This window comes from Brachionichthys hirsutus, chromosome 11 (assembly GCF_040956055.1).
Source record: "Brachionichthys hirsutus isolate HB-005 chromosome 11, CSIRO-AGI_Bhir_v1, whole genome shotgun sequence".
Taxonomy (NCBI): domain Eukaryota; kingdom Metazoa; phylum Chordata; class Actinopteri; order Lophiiformes; family Brachionichthyidae; genus Brachionichthys; species Brachionichthys hirsutus.
This window is the reverse complement of record NC_090907.1, coordinates 14,038,478-14,057,927: the sequence shown is the minus strand read 5'-3', so window position 1 is coordinate 14,057,927 and position 19,450 is coordinate 14,038,478. Positions and strand designations below refer to the sequence as shown.

The window sequence follows — 19,450 nt, the reverse complement described above, 5'->3', positions numbered from 1 at the left end:
TCCTCTTAGACAGGATGTTTGACTTTATTTGTACTGTAATACATGCTACTGTGTGACTGTACTTGTACTCTAACATTCTATCTAATAAATATATTCATTCATAATAATTCAAGAAAAAGCCTAAAAAGGCCCAGAAAGAAATATGATCTTTATTTGATCCAAGAGATAAGGACAGAGTGAAAAATGATAACAGCGTGATCTTACGCTCTGATTGAAAGCATATCTGCATACTTTGGAGAGAGGAATGTTATTGGAAACACCTGAAGTCGGCACAGCACTGAAGTGTAGCAAACAGAGGGCAAAAACACAGAGGCAGCATCCAAAGGAACCGAGTCCTCTTTGTGCAGTGTGAAAGCACCCTAAAAACCAGCAAAGTCTACAGCAAGAACTAAACTCAATAATCGGCTGCTGCTGTTTCTGGCGGCTGAAACATAGCAGCCATGTGTAATTCTGCTCCTCCAGTGGCGAGGAAGAAATCTTTAGCGCGTTCTCGAAAGGAAAGAGCCTAATTGGACAGGGGTGTGGCCTGAAGCGGGTGTGGCATGTAGCAGGTGCTACACAGAATGCAAAACAGGCACTATTTGGACACGACGTTTACAAAAACAAAAGGATCCTCTGATGAGCCAAAGTCCAATTAGTGAGGTCTACAATGTGGGATCCAAACGTTTGTTTACAAGAGCCTGTTTTTCCTGCTGTTCTCTGGGACAGGCAACCCCGGTTGAATTCAACAGCCGCGCCACAAAAGAGTGGGCGTGGCTGCGCTGCACAGACCTCGGACCTTTTGACGTTACGCTGCACAACCATAACTAGTTGCCATAACAACTAGTTATACCGATGGGCCGTGGAGAGAAAGCGTGCATCGAAAGGAGCCGTGACTGCAAGGTCAGGCTCGCCGTTTGTGTGTTTGACTCATTTCTCACCAAACACAGACTGTAAATCACTTTGAACTGATTTTATTGACCCAAATGTTTGGTCCTGTTTGAACAACATTCATTTGGAAATGTCAGAAGAACACAAACAAGCGCATTGCACTGGACTCCTCACAAAGGGCTTCCACAGGCATGACCCACCAAGTCAATCAGTTCAGCCCTGTGACATCATCAGTCCGACTGATGACCCTGACCAATCAGATGGCATATTTGGGATTAATTCACTAGCGTGACACTTCCACCTGCTCCTCCTGGGGGTTACCTCTCCTCTTCTTTGTTGTGTCCCTTAGTTAAGCTTCCTTTCATTCTCTTCTTGGTCTTACACATTTCCAGGTTCCTCACTTACTCAAACTACGCTGAAAAGACAAACTGCCTGGATAAGCAGAAAATAAAATATCCTCCTTGATATACAGTCGTCCCTCGATATAATGCGGTTCATTTTCCGCGACTTCGCTGCTTCGCAGAGTTTTTTAATGCAATTTCAGATTTTACTTTTGCACTTGAACGCACCTTGAAACGGCGCAAGACGAAGGCGCGGTCGGAGGAACTCTGAAATGCGCGCGAGTCACTATTAATCGTTTCTCATGTGTTCAACCTCGTAGGTTGATCATTAAAATTAAATTCGTTATTCCTAAAAGCTATCATGTTTATTTGTTAAGCGTTTGTTTTATAGCGCTCTTATTCTCTGTGTAAAAAGAGGCTTTTATTTTGTAGGAGCATAAACGTCACGTCCCTTTTGGGTTTTGTTTCTTCCTGTTGCTACATGTAGCCGCTGCCGTTCCGCTGTGCTAAGCTATCCAATAAAGCAGCATGAGAGGCTAAAGACAGCACGAGTAGAATATTTGTTCTTCTGCACTCCAAGCGGCTCTTTCCTCGACCTGCACGCCTTAACATTATTAACAGGAAAACGTTTACTGTACCTACTATATATTTATATTCCTCAAACAAATGTTTAGTTCTGAAAAGGTTTTGATCTTTGGTTTCATTCTATAATACTGAAACAATCTATTTAGATTAATGCCTGACTGTTAAACGTGTATAAAGTGTGTGGTGAGGGGTTTTACAGCCTTAAAACATTTATGTACATGTACAATAATTAAAATAAAAAAGATTACTACATTGTGGATTTCACTTATTGCGGGTTGTTTTTGGAACGTAACCCCCGCGGAAAAGGAGGGACTACTGTACATTTAATCAGTGGGTGAGGATCTTGCTGCCCTCCAGAGAGGACTGATATGTGAACCTGGGACTTTCCAGCACCCCCACTCTGTGTCATCGGCTCTGCCAAACTAGTATGAAAGGCCAGATGGATGAGTGCGCAGTTACATGAAAAGCTGCACTTAATTCAGAAGCTCACATGGTCGATTGATCACAAATGATGATCAAACAGCTGGCTGACAGGATAAACGCATGACAGGCCCTCGACTATCTGCCTCTGTGTGCAGCCATGCGTGGCCTGATGCGACTGAGCGTTTGCTGCCTTCGCCGCACTGCCTCCCAAGATGTGTATCTGCACACACAGACAGCAGGCCGCCAAATCAAAGCTGCCAAAGCGCGGACAGTCAACTGCGCAGCCTCTTTACGGACAGGATGATGATTTACAGGATAGCCTGCAATCACAAAACACGGTTGTACTAGAAACAGCCGCATGGTCTAGAGCAGGCATGGGCAAACCCAGGCCCGAGGGCCATATGCGGCCCGTTGGTCTTTTTAATCCGGCCCGCCAAATTTGTCCAAATTATATCATTAAATAAAATTGTATTATAATTAAACCTCATTCATTTGACCTAATCCCTGTAATGCTACCTGTAAAAGGCCAAATCCTTTAATGCAATAGCTTTCATGTGTCATTTATATTAGCTCACACAAATACTTCATCCATCTGTTCTCGGTCCGGCCCCTCTGTCAAATTTTAGAACCTATTGTGGCCCGCGAGTCAAAATGTTTGCCCACCCCTGGTCTAGAGGCTGACCAAACAGCCCAACTCCCAACGCCGATGTTTCATGCTCAGCGTTTAACATGGAGAAAGAGTGAAGGCGTCACCGCAGTGGTCACGGGTGGAGCTTGTGGCCATGGCGACAGGAGACTGCAGCTGGATGAAAAGCATCTCGGGGTGCCACGGCCGCCAGGAAGCCGATTCTGAGCTCCTGGCGGCCAAAGTCGGACCTGGAAGACCTTTTTCTAATTCGGGATGCAATGCTTGCTATGACAATTATTCGAGTATCACGAATTTGATTTGAGTTATTGCAATGCATGTAATTAATTAAGTAGAATAGACTTTTTGCATTTGTATAAAATATTTTTATTTCCTATGAAATCAGATGTTTGCATGGGTCATATTGCACATTTTGCAATTACGAAAGGAAAAATTGGAAATTACCCAAAATGCCAGGTTGAATTCTGACATTGCATATTTCTGTGACTACAGCATACGTGCGTGATTCCTACACTTTGGGATTATGACAACAGTGTTGGAGGCGTGGTCTAATTTTATTACCTTTTCAGGATTTCGGACATAACTTTGGGAAAGTGGGCACGTTTAACATGTTTGGAAAGTACTCAAAATAAAAAATAAAATAAAATAAATAATAATCATTTTGGTGGCATTATACCAAATATGAATATGTGAATGGTCAGAACTTTGACAAGCTGTTAGGGATAAAGTCTCTAACATTGTGATATTAATTTACAAACGCACCGAAATGAAACAGGCAGAGTCAAGGATTCTTTTTCTCTCACGCAGCCAAGACCGACTGGTCTGGCGCGCTCCTCAAAACCAACTCCCGTTCCGCTTTCCGGAACTCGTTTATTTATCACCTTCATAGCTCCACCTCTTGACCCAGTGACATCACAATATCTTCAGGGTGCACAACATCGCTGCTCGCCAGATGGGGCTGTTCTTCACCTAACAGTTACATTAAACAATTGAAAATATGAAAATGACCCCATCACAAGCAAATCGTTAGTCTCAGACTACGTTTTAGGCAATTGTGCTATGAGGCTAATGAAATTAAGCATTCAAAGGTTCTGTTCAAGTACATTAATGTGGGATTGAACGGTGCTACAACAAATTCAAGCATGATCAGAATTGCCTATTTTTGACCCATCAAGATGTTATGCTTGTGTTAATAACAAATGTTATGTTAGTATCTGTGATAAAGAAACTGTCGGCATCAGGAGTAGCTCAGGTTTATAAAGCAGCGGATTTCTTTTTTGTATTTTACTACGAGTGATTTTTAAATGTCAGAAACGTGTCTTGAAAGGAAAGAACCAAATGAGATGCACTGGACGAGATAATGAACAAGCAAGAAGCACGGGGACAGAAAGCAGACTCAGCTCCTCGTAACCTTCTAGCATTTATACTGTGCCAGACTTCACATCAGCGTGGGTGTGTGCGTGTGCATCCTCACCACGATAAATGGAGACCATACTGATAGTGATTTATTCAGAGTGTTGTTGGCATTTTACTTTACATCCCCGAGAAAGCAGCTTGATGCTGCATTAAGAGCGTTTCTCACTTCTGGCAAAAGGAGTTCTGCCACAGTTTTGGTAACCGCTTCTTCACGGGGCAGTGAACGTACAGCAGCTCCACGGCTCATTGGTTGCTGCTGCGCAGAGTTAATTCTGATTGGTGACAAACTGAGAGACCTCGCCCATACACATTTGCATATTTATCCATTTTTACTGCACTGTGACCTAATTTTTTTGAAAATGGTTTAACAAATATCTGGTGATATCACCAAATGTGAATTAAGGCATCCCAGCTGCTCCTTCAGCTTCCAGTGTCGCTCCTCAAACATTTAATTCAACACATGAATAACTATTTAACATTTAATTCATCAGAAGAAATTTGATTTTTCACTCAGAAACATCGAAAAGGGCATCGCACGATGGCGCCACACCATAACGCGCAATCGCTCACTACGCTATCGGGTTGCTGGGCAAAATCTGAAATGGGCCAGCCTCCATACTGGAGTGGGTTGGTGGATGCTGAGCGTGTGTGACGTGTTAGCAGCACCCCCCTCCCCGGCGTGACTGGACCTCGCCAACATTACTTCTGGATGGGCCATGTGACCGAGCGGAATAGTCACAGACCTTCTTTTGCTGTCTTTTACAATCAATTCTTCCCTTTAATTCCAGCCTATAATCAGAGGAGTTCTCGGAAGTGGAAGTGAGGAATAGTGACAGAACGACACACGGCTGCACGAAAGCAAGGTTCAACCCTGCAAACAGGCCGTATTTTACATGTATAGTTTTCTTTAGCATTTTAAATGTAATATTCACAATTAATAATATAATATAGTAATACAATTTGTTTAGAATATTTTTTCCTTAATTAAGGGTGAAAATGTTGCTTAATGTAATGACACACAGTATTTAAATTTAATTTTAGGCAAACTATATCATCATTGTACTCATGGGAAATATATACGTTCTTGCAGATCCATATATGCGTAGTAATGTGGAGTAAATCAATTAAATTAAATTAAAAACTCTGAAATTATAATGTAGAAAAATTAAGTAATGAAATAAAAATACATAAATAAATAATATCGAATTCATTTTAAAGAAATTGTTAGGTGAATGTTTTTTATTGTTCTGTATAATTTTAGTAAAATAGTATTGTCTGTCTCTGTGTTGCCCTGCAATGAACTGGCGGCTTGTCCAGGGTGTAGCCCCGCCTCTCGCCCATTGACTGCTGGGATTGGCTCCAGCTTGGCCCGCGACCCGATGACGGAATAAGCGGTTGGAAAATGAATGAATGGTATGTTCTTCTTTTTTTCTATGAATAAAATAACACTGTACTGCTGCAATGGGGAGATGAAGACAAAGACAATAATAATAAAATGTCTACACTGAGATTTCCTTTTTGGAAATTAAATTGTAAAAAAAATCCTGTATTTCATGCCCTCTGATATTATAACACCATAAATTAAATAACACTCCTGTTTATACCAAAAATACATATATAAATAAAAGTGAGGAGGAAAAAAATTATTGTTGAACTTTTGGTGACCAGATTTTGGCGTCTTACAAAAGTCCGCTAAAGTCCTCCATCCCTCCAGCCAAATAAAGACTTGTGATAGAAACCTAAGCAGCCGGCACACTCAGGAAACAAATAAAACATCTTTATGAGCATGATTTTATGATCTTTAGAGGCACACACCCGGTCCAGTGGCCTCTAAGTGCTCTGCTTGAGAACCGCTACTGTCTGCACCTCCACACAAAACACTGCACAACTCACCATCTTCATTAGGCTGGCTGGTGGATAATTACATTATATTCCCATTTTGGATATTAAAGCAGATCATATGAACCGGCCTGGCACAAAACACTTTCTGTGGGAGTCGTTCAGCTGATTTTTCAGCTCTTGTTTGAATGTGCGGCGACTCCAGTTAAAAACCAACGTTGCAATATTATATTACATTAAAATAATTACATAATGTGGTTTTACATTCCATCAGAAATGAAAATAATTTAGCCCTTTTCATTTTTTCAGAACTTTTTATTCCGAGCCGAGTGTGACGCAGCTTCGGTTGGTAATCAACTCTATTATCTAATTTCTTCTGGTTTTCAGGATTCTAAAGGGTCAGAATGAGATTCACACATGCCTTTGTTACCAAGTCAACATTTTTTTCTTTGTCAGTTTTTCTTCTTTGAACTCTTATCTCTTCTCTCTCAGGCCACACCCTTTGCATGTCTTTTTACGGAGCTGTTCGTTAATATTAATATGAATTTGACATTAAATCAGAGGAAACTTTGGCCGAGGTCAGGCGGTGAAAACCGTCTCTTCTGATGGTTTTATTTGTTACTTTAAGCAGCTCATCTCTCACCTCCCTTTAGTTAAACACACAATAAAGGCACGTTGGCCATTAGCTTGTCTTTGTAGCTGCTTGTAAGTAAGATATCCACCCTCTCTGCAGATAATGCAGACGACCTCAGAAACAGAGGCTGACTTCTGAGGACAGAAACACCCTGAGGTCATTTACATTATTCCTTTCCAGCCAAATCTCTGTAAAATGAAATACTCTCAGAATAAGCTGCACTTATAAAGCGCTTTACATGTGGCCTCACATTCACCCATTCACACACACACATTCACACTCCAGTGGGCGACTGCTGCCATGCAGGGTGCTGCCAGACCCACTGGGAGCAATTTGGGGTTTGTCTTGCCCAAGGACACTTTGAGCCAATGAGAAAGCATGCAAGCTCTCAGAAGTGCTAATAAATGAAACGCCTTCCTCCCGATTCACGAGAGCGTAGTACTCCACTCAAGTGGAGACATCTGATTGGCTCAGAAGAGGAGGGCTGTGATTGGCTGCAGCAGCAACATATTCTGTATGGACTCCGTGCTGGGACCTGTTACGTCAGCTGCCCTCCTCTCGTCCCCTGCAATGTTTGCAGCCCCACACACGCGATCCCTCGCTCTGCTTGGCTGCACCCTCTCATCGCATTACTTCCGCTATTCTAACTCCTTCATCAATTATGCACTAGAATAACTCAGGGCCCTGATGGAGCCAAGACATAAAAGGGGATCATCAGCGCGAGCGCTCGGGGCCTCTGCCCCTGCATTCCCACCATGCTGCTGCTGAGGCCAGCGATATCAGCGCCAAGGTGTCAGTTCACATAGCATGGCAGTGAGGGCACACGACCAACCCCAGGTCATATTGTCATCATTGTGTCAGTAGGTCAGTCAGGGTGGAGACAGATCTCAGCCACGCCAGCCGCGGAGCATCTGCATCGCTTCTTGCCACAATGCAACTTGTTGTCACACATCAAACATAGGTTCAAGAGCTAAGGAGACAGCTTTACTTATTCCAAAAATCAGACCGACCTCAACAACACAGCAGTAAGACCATCGCATAAAAACACACCTTCAAGAACCGCCATCTTGAAGTTATGATTGCTCCCAGTCTATTTGACTCTTGCTAAAATGAGATTTTTGTGTTCAATACGGATGAATCCACTAATATAAGTGGCAAAAATAAGTTATTTGGCTACAAATTTGGGACAATTAGATGGATTTAATCAAAATCATATTTTTCTTGGCTCTTTTACATCCATGTTGCTTGAATTATGAAAGCATGAAAACTTACTGAATGCAAATTAAGAAAAATATTTTTTTTAATCATTCAGATAAACTCATCTGTCATTAAGTTTTAAAATATTACATAAAATCCATTCTTAATTTAAATTTTGATTATTATTTTCTGAAAAACGAGATTGATTTTTTTGTAGTTATAATGGCATAATAGGAAAGAGATTTATTTATTTATTTTCAATCCAAGTTCCAGATCAGAACAGTTAATAAAAAATGCTCGAGAGACATCCCGTGATTCGTCACTGACTTTTGTTCATCGACTTAAAATGGAGGCAAATTTGTAAAATGGCTGCCTGTTCTGCTCGCTCTGCCACGCACTGTACAGAAAAGGCGAAGAGAAAGAGAAGTCAGTCCCATCTGTGGAAAGTGAAGCGATCTTGCCCGTCTGAGATTTCAATGAATGGCCCAGAAAAAATAACAAAAACAGCTTAATCACGCTGATCAGCGAAGAAACAGGCCGGCAAAGGGAGAAAAAGAGCCGCCGACATAAAGCCAACCGACCGCTCCACCGAAGTCACGCCGAGCTTGACCTGGATTTCTCCTGATGGCGTGTGAACGTTTGTCCAGACTCTATCGTGAGATCACAAATAGCTTTTTAAATATTGCATAAACCCAAAGCACCAAGAACATTTAAATCCACCAGGAGGAAACACTTTGTGTCTCAGAGGATCAGAGAACCACACGAAAGGTCCCGCAAAGTCACAACAAGTAAACAAAACAACAACAACACAAATAAATAACAGAAGTGCTTTTTGTAATTCTCACCGCAGAAGCTTGGAAATGGCAAAAAGTAGAAACATCTTCTTCGAGTTAAAAACCACATGAGCATAAGCCCATTACGCAAACAAAACAAACACAGTTAGAGAAACAAACGTTATTACACGGGACACGAATATTAATACACAGGAGCATCCATCATTACACAAAACGTTATTGCACAAGACACAACATTTGTATCCTGTGTAATAGCGTACACACTACACCGGACGCAAACGTTATTACAAAGGAGCACCAGTTAAAACCAGACATGTTCTGTCTGTTCTTGCAGCTGAAAGAAGAACTGGCTTCATCACTCCATCATCCACACGATTCACAAACCCTGGAGAAATAACGCTGTCTCACACCGGCTACGGCCAACTCATTCCAAGAAGCACAAAAAGCAAAAAATCAGCAGCCATTTGAAATCAGGAAAGATCCCGATGGGGGCACACATATAGTCGAGCCCCCATCAGGGAGGCTTTTGTTTTGGACCGCCCTCCAAAGCTGCACTGACCCACACACTGATCCAGAAACATTAAAATTATCACTTTGCTTTTCATCAAGTCTGTACTCTAAGCCAGTTTACAGTTCAGCTGTGATCGGATAAGATTTCAAACTACTGGCGTGCCATTTTCATCATTCCTTCCATTTGTCTTAAAGCAGAAGAGAAAGCAACGTCTCCATCCGGATAACAGCGTCTGTTATCAAGCCATTGACATCAGCGAAAATGAATCTAAATCAAACACCGACTGTTTTTACTCCAAAATCAGGCTGAAAATCAGGATAAATGGAAACAGTGTTGATAAGACTATTGGTGTTCTCCAGAAGCCTCGTCCTCTGTCTTCACACACTTTAAATATAAAGCGACGATGCTAAAAGTGTGCAATAAGAAAAACACAGCAACACTGTGCTTCCAATACAAATCAACTTATTTCAAAAAATTATATTTCTATAATAAAATCAAATGTTCTGCACGCCAACAGAAAGATTTCTCGCTTGAAACAAGCTGATTTGTGAAATAATCAAAAAATAAAGAGAGACCAAATTGTATTTTAAGGATTTACAGCTCAGGGTCAAATGTTGTAAATATTTTTTTTTTGCAGTGCCAGTATTTGAACATTTAGTGATCTTGCTGATCTTCCTGCACCCTGCAAGGCTTGACAAACTGTAAAAACTCATGTTTCATTATTCATCAATGTTGAGGGGACCCTGAAAGGACCAGAGGCTCCTCCCGCCATTTGCCGTGTTGCTGAAACTGCACAGCAGGGCCCAGTCTGTTAGCAGCTTAGGACCTTTTGGGAAGGAGTTTCTAGAAGCTTTACTGCAGTCATTAGGAGCTAAGGCTGATTAATGTGAATGGTCAGACAGGGCCTGGCTTTCCAAGGGGGGGCACAGAGGGTGAAGGGTCCAACAGGAAGTGTTTTGTGTCTCCACACAAAGGGAGGGATGACCTGTTAAGCCCCTTCGAGCCTCTTTGCTAATACCATCACCAGCGCCTACAAAGACGCAGGGCATGCCACTTCAACACTCGCATTTAAGCAGCACACAAAAAAGCCTTGCCGAGACTGAAAGGGCAGAAAAGTGAACCTCTGTGCAGCGGACTGAGACTGAGATCAAGCCTGAGGAGCCCCCCCCCCGCCCTCATCCACTGAATGTCACGCACATCACACACAAGACCCCAAATTCACGCAGGAATCAAGGAAAATGTTTTCACCTCACTGTTTTGTTAGGCCCGAGCGCCTATCCTAGGCGTAAGCTATTGCTTTTGCAACGCAGAAGACGACGAGTTGACGAGCAGTGTGTCTCTGTGTGTCCACAGACGCAGAGCCCTCGTCGAGACCATTCCGAAAATGTATTTTGTGTTCTAATTGCATACTCAGAAAAAAAGCTATATTGTTTTTGAGTAAATTCTTTATTAGGCCCGAGCGCCTATCCTAGGCGTAAGGGGCTATTGCTTTTGCAACTCGTCAACCCTCGGCATCCAACGTTGCCATGAGGACGACCAACACACTCACGCACACACACACACGACACTCAACAGCACACACACACACAACCCGACACTAAACAGCTGTTGTTGTTATATAAATATTTTAATCTTTACCTACGTCCTCCTCATTTACTACGCGCCCACGAAGGAGAACAAAGAACCGGAAGAGGGTTTGGTAAAACCCTACATCGTGTAGAATCACTAGATGCTGTTACGGTAGCCATAGTAATTGTAGTAATAACGTTAACAATTTCGTGAATCAGGTAATAACAAGATATGAAACAACACCTGCAGATCAGATGTCACTGTATATCAGAGTGCGAGGCTAATGGAGAGAAGGTTAAAGTAAATTCTTTCGATATCCAGAGAGCAGATGATCTGCTGGGATTTTCCTTTGTCCGACGGGAGGGCGAATCTACAGCACGTGTTGGAGTTCGCGTCTTCATGGGAATCATCAGGGAGCAAGATGTGAATATCCAGGAATGTTCCTCCTGGATCCATCTGTCGCACTGCATGAGGCAACGGCTCATGCCAGACTGATCCAGAGATGTAGAGGAAGTTTGAGCAGCAGAGAGTGGGTGAGGTTGAATCTCATTCATTTTAAGATCAGTGGAGAAGAGAGACACTCTCGTATGGAGCCGGCACACAGGACAGGAACATTGTCCGGTAACACCTGGAGGTGAAGCTGAATTACTCTCTAAGAAGATATCGCTGATGGACAAGGAACGACGACAACCAGACTGATCTCACACCGAGAACAGTTTGCATTTTCCAAAGTGTAATCTGTTTGAATGTTTGTCTCGAGATGTGTGACAGAAGAACGTCATAAAGTAATCTATGCAGATTAGGAATGTGACATATGAGTAGTTGACCAACACCTGGTATCGTTATACTGTATTAATTGCAACTGTCAGTAATTTGTGATTAAGTGGAGAAGCGTACGATGCAATTAGAATCCTAAAATAGATCTAATGACACCAATGAGCAGGATGTAGATTTAAATTCATAAAACTAAATTTTACTAAACCCATTGCTATTTATGTTATTCAAAAATGCATGACATTAACAGAACGATAGGTTAACAATTGTGCTAAAATAGAGGTAATAAGTCTACAACAATGTAAGCATTTACATGCATAAGACTTTTGATATTGTTAACAACATTAGAATAAGTAAAGATAGCAAAATTATAGTGACAAGCTGAGGTAATAATACAGTAAAAATTATGTTATCCATCCATAATATAGATAGACATTGTATAATTACCCTCGCCAAAGGGGAGGCGAAAGTATTGCAATTGGGTCTGTTTGTTTGAGTTATGCGCGCGGACAGACAAACAAGCAAACTAGTAACCCAATCGACTTGAAATTTTTACACAAGCAAGGTTCTGTCCGTGGCTCGGTCCTCCCCGAGAATGGCGTTGATCCGGATCTGGATCCAGATTCTAGAATTATTTTTACATCTGGAATTGTGCCTGTGCTGTAACATGGGAGTGTCACTTTAAGAGGGAGGGACACGAATGGCATGATGGGGGAAAAAAGAGTCCAGAAGGAGTCTTGTAGTACGCAGGAGACAAAAATATTATTTGACGTTACTGAACTGAGGACTGTAATTAAAAGTTGCCAAGCAAAGATGAACGTGAGTCCAGTCGTTCATTTCATTTCAGGGGTGAAACATAAAAGTTGTATCTTTCCCCGTTCTGGAGCAGCAAGCTAGAGCAGGTTTGGCCCCTCTGATCCGGAAGCCCTGTTTACTGTCTCACAAGATCCAATAGTCTATTGGAGGCGGGGTCTGCAGTCTCTGATTGTCTTTCTAGTTTAATTTAGAGTTCAGAATGTGCCAGATGTGTTAAAACTTTGGAGCACGAGAGATAACATAATCATGTCACTGTTTTCAAATTTCAGTACAGTAGTCCCTCATTTTCCGCGGGGGTTACGTTCCAAAAACAACCCACAATAAGTGAAATCCACAATGTAGTAATCTTTATTTTTTTGCAATTATTATACATGTACATAAATGTTTTAAGGCTGTAAAACCCCTCACCACACACTTTATACACGTTTAACAGGCAGGCATTAATCTAAATAGATTGTTTCAGTATTATAGAATGAAAACAAAGATCAAAACCTTTTCAGAACTAAACATTTGTTTGAGAAATATAAATATATAGTACGTACAGTAAACGTTTTCCTGTTAATAATGTTAAGGCGTGCAGGTCGAGGAAAGAGCCGCTTGGAGTGCAGAAGAACAAATATTCTACTCGTGCTGTCTTTAGCCTCTCATGCTGCTTTATTGGATAGCTTAGCACAGCGGAACGGCAGCGGCTACATCAGGGGTGGGCAAACTTTTTGACTCGCGGGCCACAATAGGTTCTAAAATTTGGCAGAGGGGCCGGACCAAGAACAGATGGATGGAGTATTTGTGTGAGCTAATATAAATGACACATGAAAGCTATTGCATTAAAGGATTTGGCCTTTTACAGGTAGCATTACAGGAAAAAGGTCAAATGACTGAGGTTTAATTATTATACAATTTTATTTAATAATATAATTTGGACAAGTTTGGCGGGCCGGATTAAAGAGACCAACGGGCCGCATATGGCCCCCGGGCCTGGGTTTGCCCATGTCTGGGCTACATGTATCAACAGGAAGAAACAAAACCCAAAAGGGACGTGACGTTTATGGTCCTACAAAATAAAAGCCTCTTTTTACACAGAGAATAAGAGCGCTATAAAACAAACGCTTAACAAATAAACATGATAGCTTTTAGAAATAACGAATTTATAATTTTAATGATCAACCTACGAGGTTGAACACATGAGAAATGATTAATAGCAACTGTATTTCACAGTTCCTCCGGCCACGCCCCTTCAAAGGTTCAAGGCGCGTTCAAGTGCAAAAAAATATCTGAAAAATTGCATTAAAACTCTGCGAAGCAGCGAAAGATGAACCGCATTATTTCGAGGGACTACTGTATTTCCTTTTTATAAAATCCTTTAATGCTCTGGGCTTTTTGTGAATGAGTGGTCGTGGATGGAATAGTCAGTTACACCCTGGGACATTGATCGCATTTGGGCTTGTTTAGCACAAGCTGATAGGCTCCCATTGTAGGTGGGAGGGGCAAGCTTTGGAGCGCTAAGCACCCAGTCGCGAGTGCAGCTACAGCTAACATTAGCAGCGAAGACCTTAGCAGCTTAGCTCTTCACCAAACTAAACTGGAGGAAGTCTGCGACCGACACGCTGACAAATGTACTCGCCAGGTGGCTAGCGATGACCTGCAGGCCGGTAAGCATGGTGGAAGACGAGGGGCTAACAGAGATGCTGCAAACTGCGTCCAGTGACGCATCATACAAGCCAATTATGACCAAAACAGAAAGATGCATGCCGGAGAAATGGAAAACAAACTGGTTCTGTTCAGGTGTTCTCCACCTTCCGTCCTCGTCTCCCGAGTTGTTTCCATTATTAACGTGATTCTGGCTGTACCTGTGAGTATTCCTTGAGTACCCCAAAAGTGATGGGTCCAAAGAAAGCGAGTAGTACGGATGGCAGTGAGGAGAAAAGATGATGATGACTATGGAGATGAAGCATGAAATTATCGATCAACATGACCGTGGTGCCCGAAAGTGATTGGACAAGCCAGTACGAGCGGAGTCCATCGACGATACGTACAATCCTCAACTATAAGGATGCTGTCAAGATCACAGAACCATCCAGAGGCAGAACTATTATGTTCCTGTAAGAGTGCCTGTAAGGTTCAATTACTGCATAGAGTGTCTACGGACCCCCGCACCCTCCTCCTGCACACCGCTGTTAGCGCTGTCGTCTGTTTTGAAGGTAAAACTCATAATAAAAACACATTTTATATTACAGTAAGACTGTATATCCTTTAATTCATTGTGTGTGTGTGTGTGTCTGTATAGCAATTAAAAATGTTTTTTAAAATGCTGCTTTGATTGTTTTTAGATGCCGGAATGGACTAAATGGTTTTGAGTTATTTTATATGGGAAAAAATTGATTTGCCATACGAGTAATGTCGAGCTCAGTCCAGGAACGAATGTATATATCAAGGCATTACTGTAGTTATATTGTCCATTATATTATATTATATATCTGTATATTAAAATGCTGGAACGATATAAACTGTACGATAGTGTAACCATCCAAAAGTAGAGCTGGGCGATGTATCGAATATACTCGACGTTGTTCGACGTGAGACGTATGAAATGATCATATTGCGAGTATCGAGCACAAATGTTTAAGGTGATTGTTTGAACACATCGGTACGTAATTGTCTTTGGAGTGTCGCTCCATCACTCCCTCCTCCTGCAACCAATTAGCACACCGCCCCACCCATCCGGAAATCTTTCCTGCGCATGCGTGTTTTTCTGTTAGAGAGAGCTAAAGAAAGTTACGATGCCAGGCGAGTTTACGACTTACTAATGCGTTAATTGAAGATGGAAACGGAGAACTTGGTTCCAAAAAAAACACAGGACTGGCTCCATCATCTGGCAGAGGTTCAAGTTCCACCAGAAAGACGTGGAACAAAGTACGGTTACCTGCAAAATACGGCACTAAATCCGTAGCACCAAAGGTAGAACATTTGTTTCACCACCTGAAATGCCATCCACTTCAAAACAAAGAATGCCTGCAACCCCGCACGTCCACATCTCCTCCTGCACACATGAAGCCTCACAGAGACCAGGAAATGCACCGAAGCAAACGACTACTGTGTCATTATTTATGTTTAGTGTTTAAAAGCTGGTGAGTGCAGCAGCCCGGCTTGAAGTAAAAGTTTCACTAAACGTATTTTGCATTCAAATCTCCAATCCAACAATTGGTCTGCTTCAATCTTTATACTCATGTCATTTTATGCATCAAAGGGTTTAATTTAACATTTATACAGTGATTTAGAGGAGAAATCAGAATATCGAGATATATATCGGGAATCTCAATATTGGTTTTAGGTCATATCGTGGTTTCAGGGACCAGCAGGTTGCAGCGCAGCTTTATACCGTCTAACTGCAGACGGAACCAGAAGACGACTGAAGCACTCCTTCAACCTCGGGTGTCTGAGGGAGCTATTTAAGACCCCCACAGCGTGAGGCAGAGGGTGGAAGGTTCTGCACCAACTCGATGGAGTCCTCAGAGTGAGACGGCTCATTAAAGCAATCTGTTGAGCTTGTTTTTGCTCCATTCAGAAGCCACCCCCCCCCCCCCCCCCCCAACACGTAAATGAGGCCATTGATGCCACCACAGTGACAAAGAAAGTCCACATACTAAAAAGACTTCTTATGCTCGTCATAAGGCAGGTATAAGCTGAGCAATATGAATAAAGCTACGCTACATGTGATATTATCCTCCAGCTAACTGCCAGAAGAGCCTCAGGAACAAAGAACATTCTCATTGTTTATCACATATCTGTGGAACGTGTTTGTTCTGTCCTTACCGCTATAACAAGGACGACTCCGTTACACAAGTCTTCATTGTCTTTAGAATTTAACTTCAACTTTCCACATCCGAGTTTTGATCACTCATTATGGTCAGCATAAAACGACAAATGCAGCCCTGCCAATGTGCAGTACTCCTTATTATATTGCTCATGAAATATAGGGGGAAATCTTCATGCATATTTGTTCAATTTCTTCTCCGTGTGGAGCAAACACACCAAACATCCCTAAATAATTGCCTGATTCTGACTAGTAGGAAAACTGAGACTGATTTTGCTGCCCTGAGTTCTACTTGACTGATAAATAGCTGAAGCGTTCTGAGAGAACTCCGTTCTAAATGAAAGGTTTCAGTCTGAGAAGACTCCCTGGTACCGCTTTTCTATTTAATGTCCTCACTGAGCTACTTGCTGTCACCTCGGGAGACTTTCTGACTCCAGGCAGAGCTGAAACCTCCTGGGGGCTGTGAAACCCTCCTCGGCACCTCAGAGCCCTGCTCCTATGACTTTAATCATCAACACGCATCGGGGCAAGATGAAATGCAAAATTTCGCATTTCCCCTTTTTTCATGACGGGCTTCCGATTTCAATTCCAGTACTCCTGTAGGGAATTTCATGAATGGCTGAGTATGGACTGCTGCTCCAGATGCCATTTTCCCCACTTTGGTAAAAAATGCACCAGAGATGGCTGTGAAGGCTCATCTGGAAGCTGGAACTGACCCCCAGCAGGCTCTGTTCTGCTGGGGGTCAGGGGAGCCCCTGGGTTTGAGCATGTCTCTCTCTTATTCTACAGCCCAGGTCAGGTTTAGATTAGAGTCATTAATGAGAAAAGGAGACAGTCATTTGGAGTTACTCATTTATTGAGCCTCCATTCTGCAGAAACAAAGCCCAGGCAGGGTGCTGTGCCAGGGCCGTCAACGGGCCGCATGGCTGGCGGTGCTTCCCCGGTTCTGACCCTGACAACGGTCTCCTCTGCGCTGCTTAACCTGCAACTCGCCTGGTTACTTGCGAGTGTGTGACCTCAGCATGTGTGGATCTCTCACAAGACTGAGCACCAGGCTGCGTACCCCCTCATTGTCTGTCCCAGCGTGGGCCGGGAGGGAAGTCGGAGTAGAAGAGGGGGACAAAACTTGGCCGGGGGATCATGGCAACCACGAAACCAGACTAGGAACCATTTGAAGCGGGGGGGGGGGGGGGGGGGGCAGAAAGCGCTTATCAGACTCAGTAATCTGTCTGTTAGAGGGCCAGGACTCCATCTACCTTTGACGCTACCACCACATTTGCATTTAGATCATTAACATGCTGTTGGTTCACTTCTCAGAACCTCCCCCCAAAAAACAGGTTATTTTTGTCCTGGAGAAAATTCTATGTTTGTTAGCATCAGAACATCACAGAGGTGAACGTATCCGTGTCTGAAACAAAGTATTTGTAAGTGCCTATAACGAGAGTCACTGAGGGACCCCCACAGGAGGGGGGTCAGGGGGGTTGGAATAAACTGGAAGAACCTGGGCTCATGAAAATAATTGAAAACAGAAAACAAGCAGACATTTTTCACTGCAGGTTTTACAAAGCAAACTTAATCATCCCGTTGCTTCACTGCGACAGTGAAATGGATAATCAATCAATCAATCAAAAGTAGATCAGAGTTCCACAGATAAGTCTCCATTTGGCAAAAAGAGAATTCTGCCAATCCAATGACAGGAGCATAAAAGATCAGCGCCGTGTCGGCCCAGCGGAGCGCGGAATGGTGCGTTATTATGCGTTATTACGCGTTATTACGCGTTATTATGCGTTATTACGCGTTATTATGCGTTATTACGCGTTATTACGCAGACAGCCTGTTGCTGTTTGCGTGTTTTACGCTGTTCGACGTGAACCTTGATGACATAGATCACACAATGGCGGCTTATTAAACTGTAATTTATCATCACAACAATCAATCAATGAAGGGGATCAATAAAGGTTGCTGTGAAGGCTGAACACGGCAAATACTCAATTCATCTGAATGAGAGGTTATATATTATTATTATTATTCTGCATGGAGACGCCACGGAAGCGATCAGTCACTCAACAATTTAACTGTTCAGTAAATCGATTAGGCTGCAGCTTCAACCATCAAAAGGTGAAGTCCGCCCCGGGGGGGGGGGGGGGGGCTGCCTACCTGGGGTTCGTCCGGTTCCAGTGCACGGCGTAGCGGTCGGACACCGCCTTGGAAGCCGGGTCCTGGCCGGACACGCACATCTCAATGATGAGGATGAGGATGAAGATGAGGATGAGGATCACTTCCACCTGCGGCATATTTGCTGCGGAAGTCAGATGTACTTTCACCAGTTCAGACTTGAAGGTACTGGTGGTGCTGATGCTGCTCCCTCCGGTGTTCCGATCAATAACAGATCAATAACTGCTCCCTCCGGTGTTCCGATCAATAGCAGATCAATAACTGCTCCCTCCGGTGTTCCGATCAATAACAGATCAATAACTGCTCCCTCCGGTGTTCCGATCAATAACAGATCAATAACTGTGCACCAAAACGTCCCGTCTTTCTTCGGTTTAATAGTCTGCGAGAATCCTGAGACGCAACGATCCTCTGAACTCCGCGCAGGGACGCGAACAGTCCGCGCGACGCACAGACCGAGCCCGCAGCCCCGGAGCCGGTACTGGGTCGGGTCTGCCCTCCTCGCCGTGAATCTCCGAACCGGCAGCTTCCGTGACGCAGCAGCTGCGCTTCCGAGCAACAGCGCACGCAGCAAATCAAATCTCTCCGCTGCGCGTAAACGCACGGTGTCTTGGTGCGCGGTGTTAGCGAAGTGGAGGAACCGAACCAAAGCAGCAGCGCTCAGCACCCCCGTGGCCATGCTCTCCGGACCCCCCCCCCCCCCCAGTGGAAGCCGGGCACACTGCAAGAAGTGTCTCTGCGGTTGTGTCGTGGATCTGCTGGAGCTTGTTTTTCCTCACATTACGCAAAATAATAAATCAGCTCTGCGTTACAGACTGCGTCGAAACAAAGACAGCATTACATCAAAGAGGTTATTGTTTTTTTTAATAAGTGCTCGTTGTACAAAGAAGCCATGATCAAGTTCATCCATTTTGGATGACGCAGGCTTTCCTCGACGGTATTTTTTGCAGCGTCGTGTTTCTCACCGTTTCATTGGCTCGGATTTTGAATGACGGGCGTTTCGCTTACAAAAATAAAGTTCCTCCTCCTGGGGGGTGTCTGTGCATCGGCGG

The 19,450-nt window shown here is 43.3% G+C and overlaps 1 protein-coding gene across 1 annotated transcript in view; it reads right to left on the bottom strand.

The window, feature by feature from the left end:
• Positions 1-18,520, bottom strand: part of LOC137901307 (ephrin-A5b-like) — a 68,045-nt gene extending 49,525 nt beyond the window's left edge. Inside the window, exon 1 of the mRNA XM_068745323.1 lies at positions 18,384-18,520. Coding sequence (XP_068601424.1) covers positions 18,384-18,520 — 137 coding nt within the window. The remainder of the gene's footprint in view (positions 1-18,383) is intronic.
• Positions 18,521-19,450: the final 930 nt, after the last annotated feature.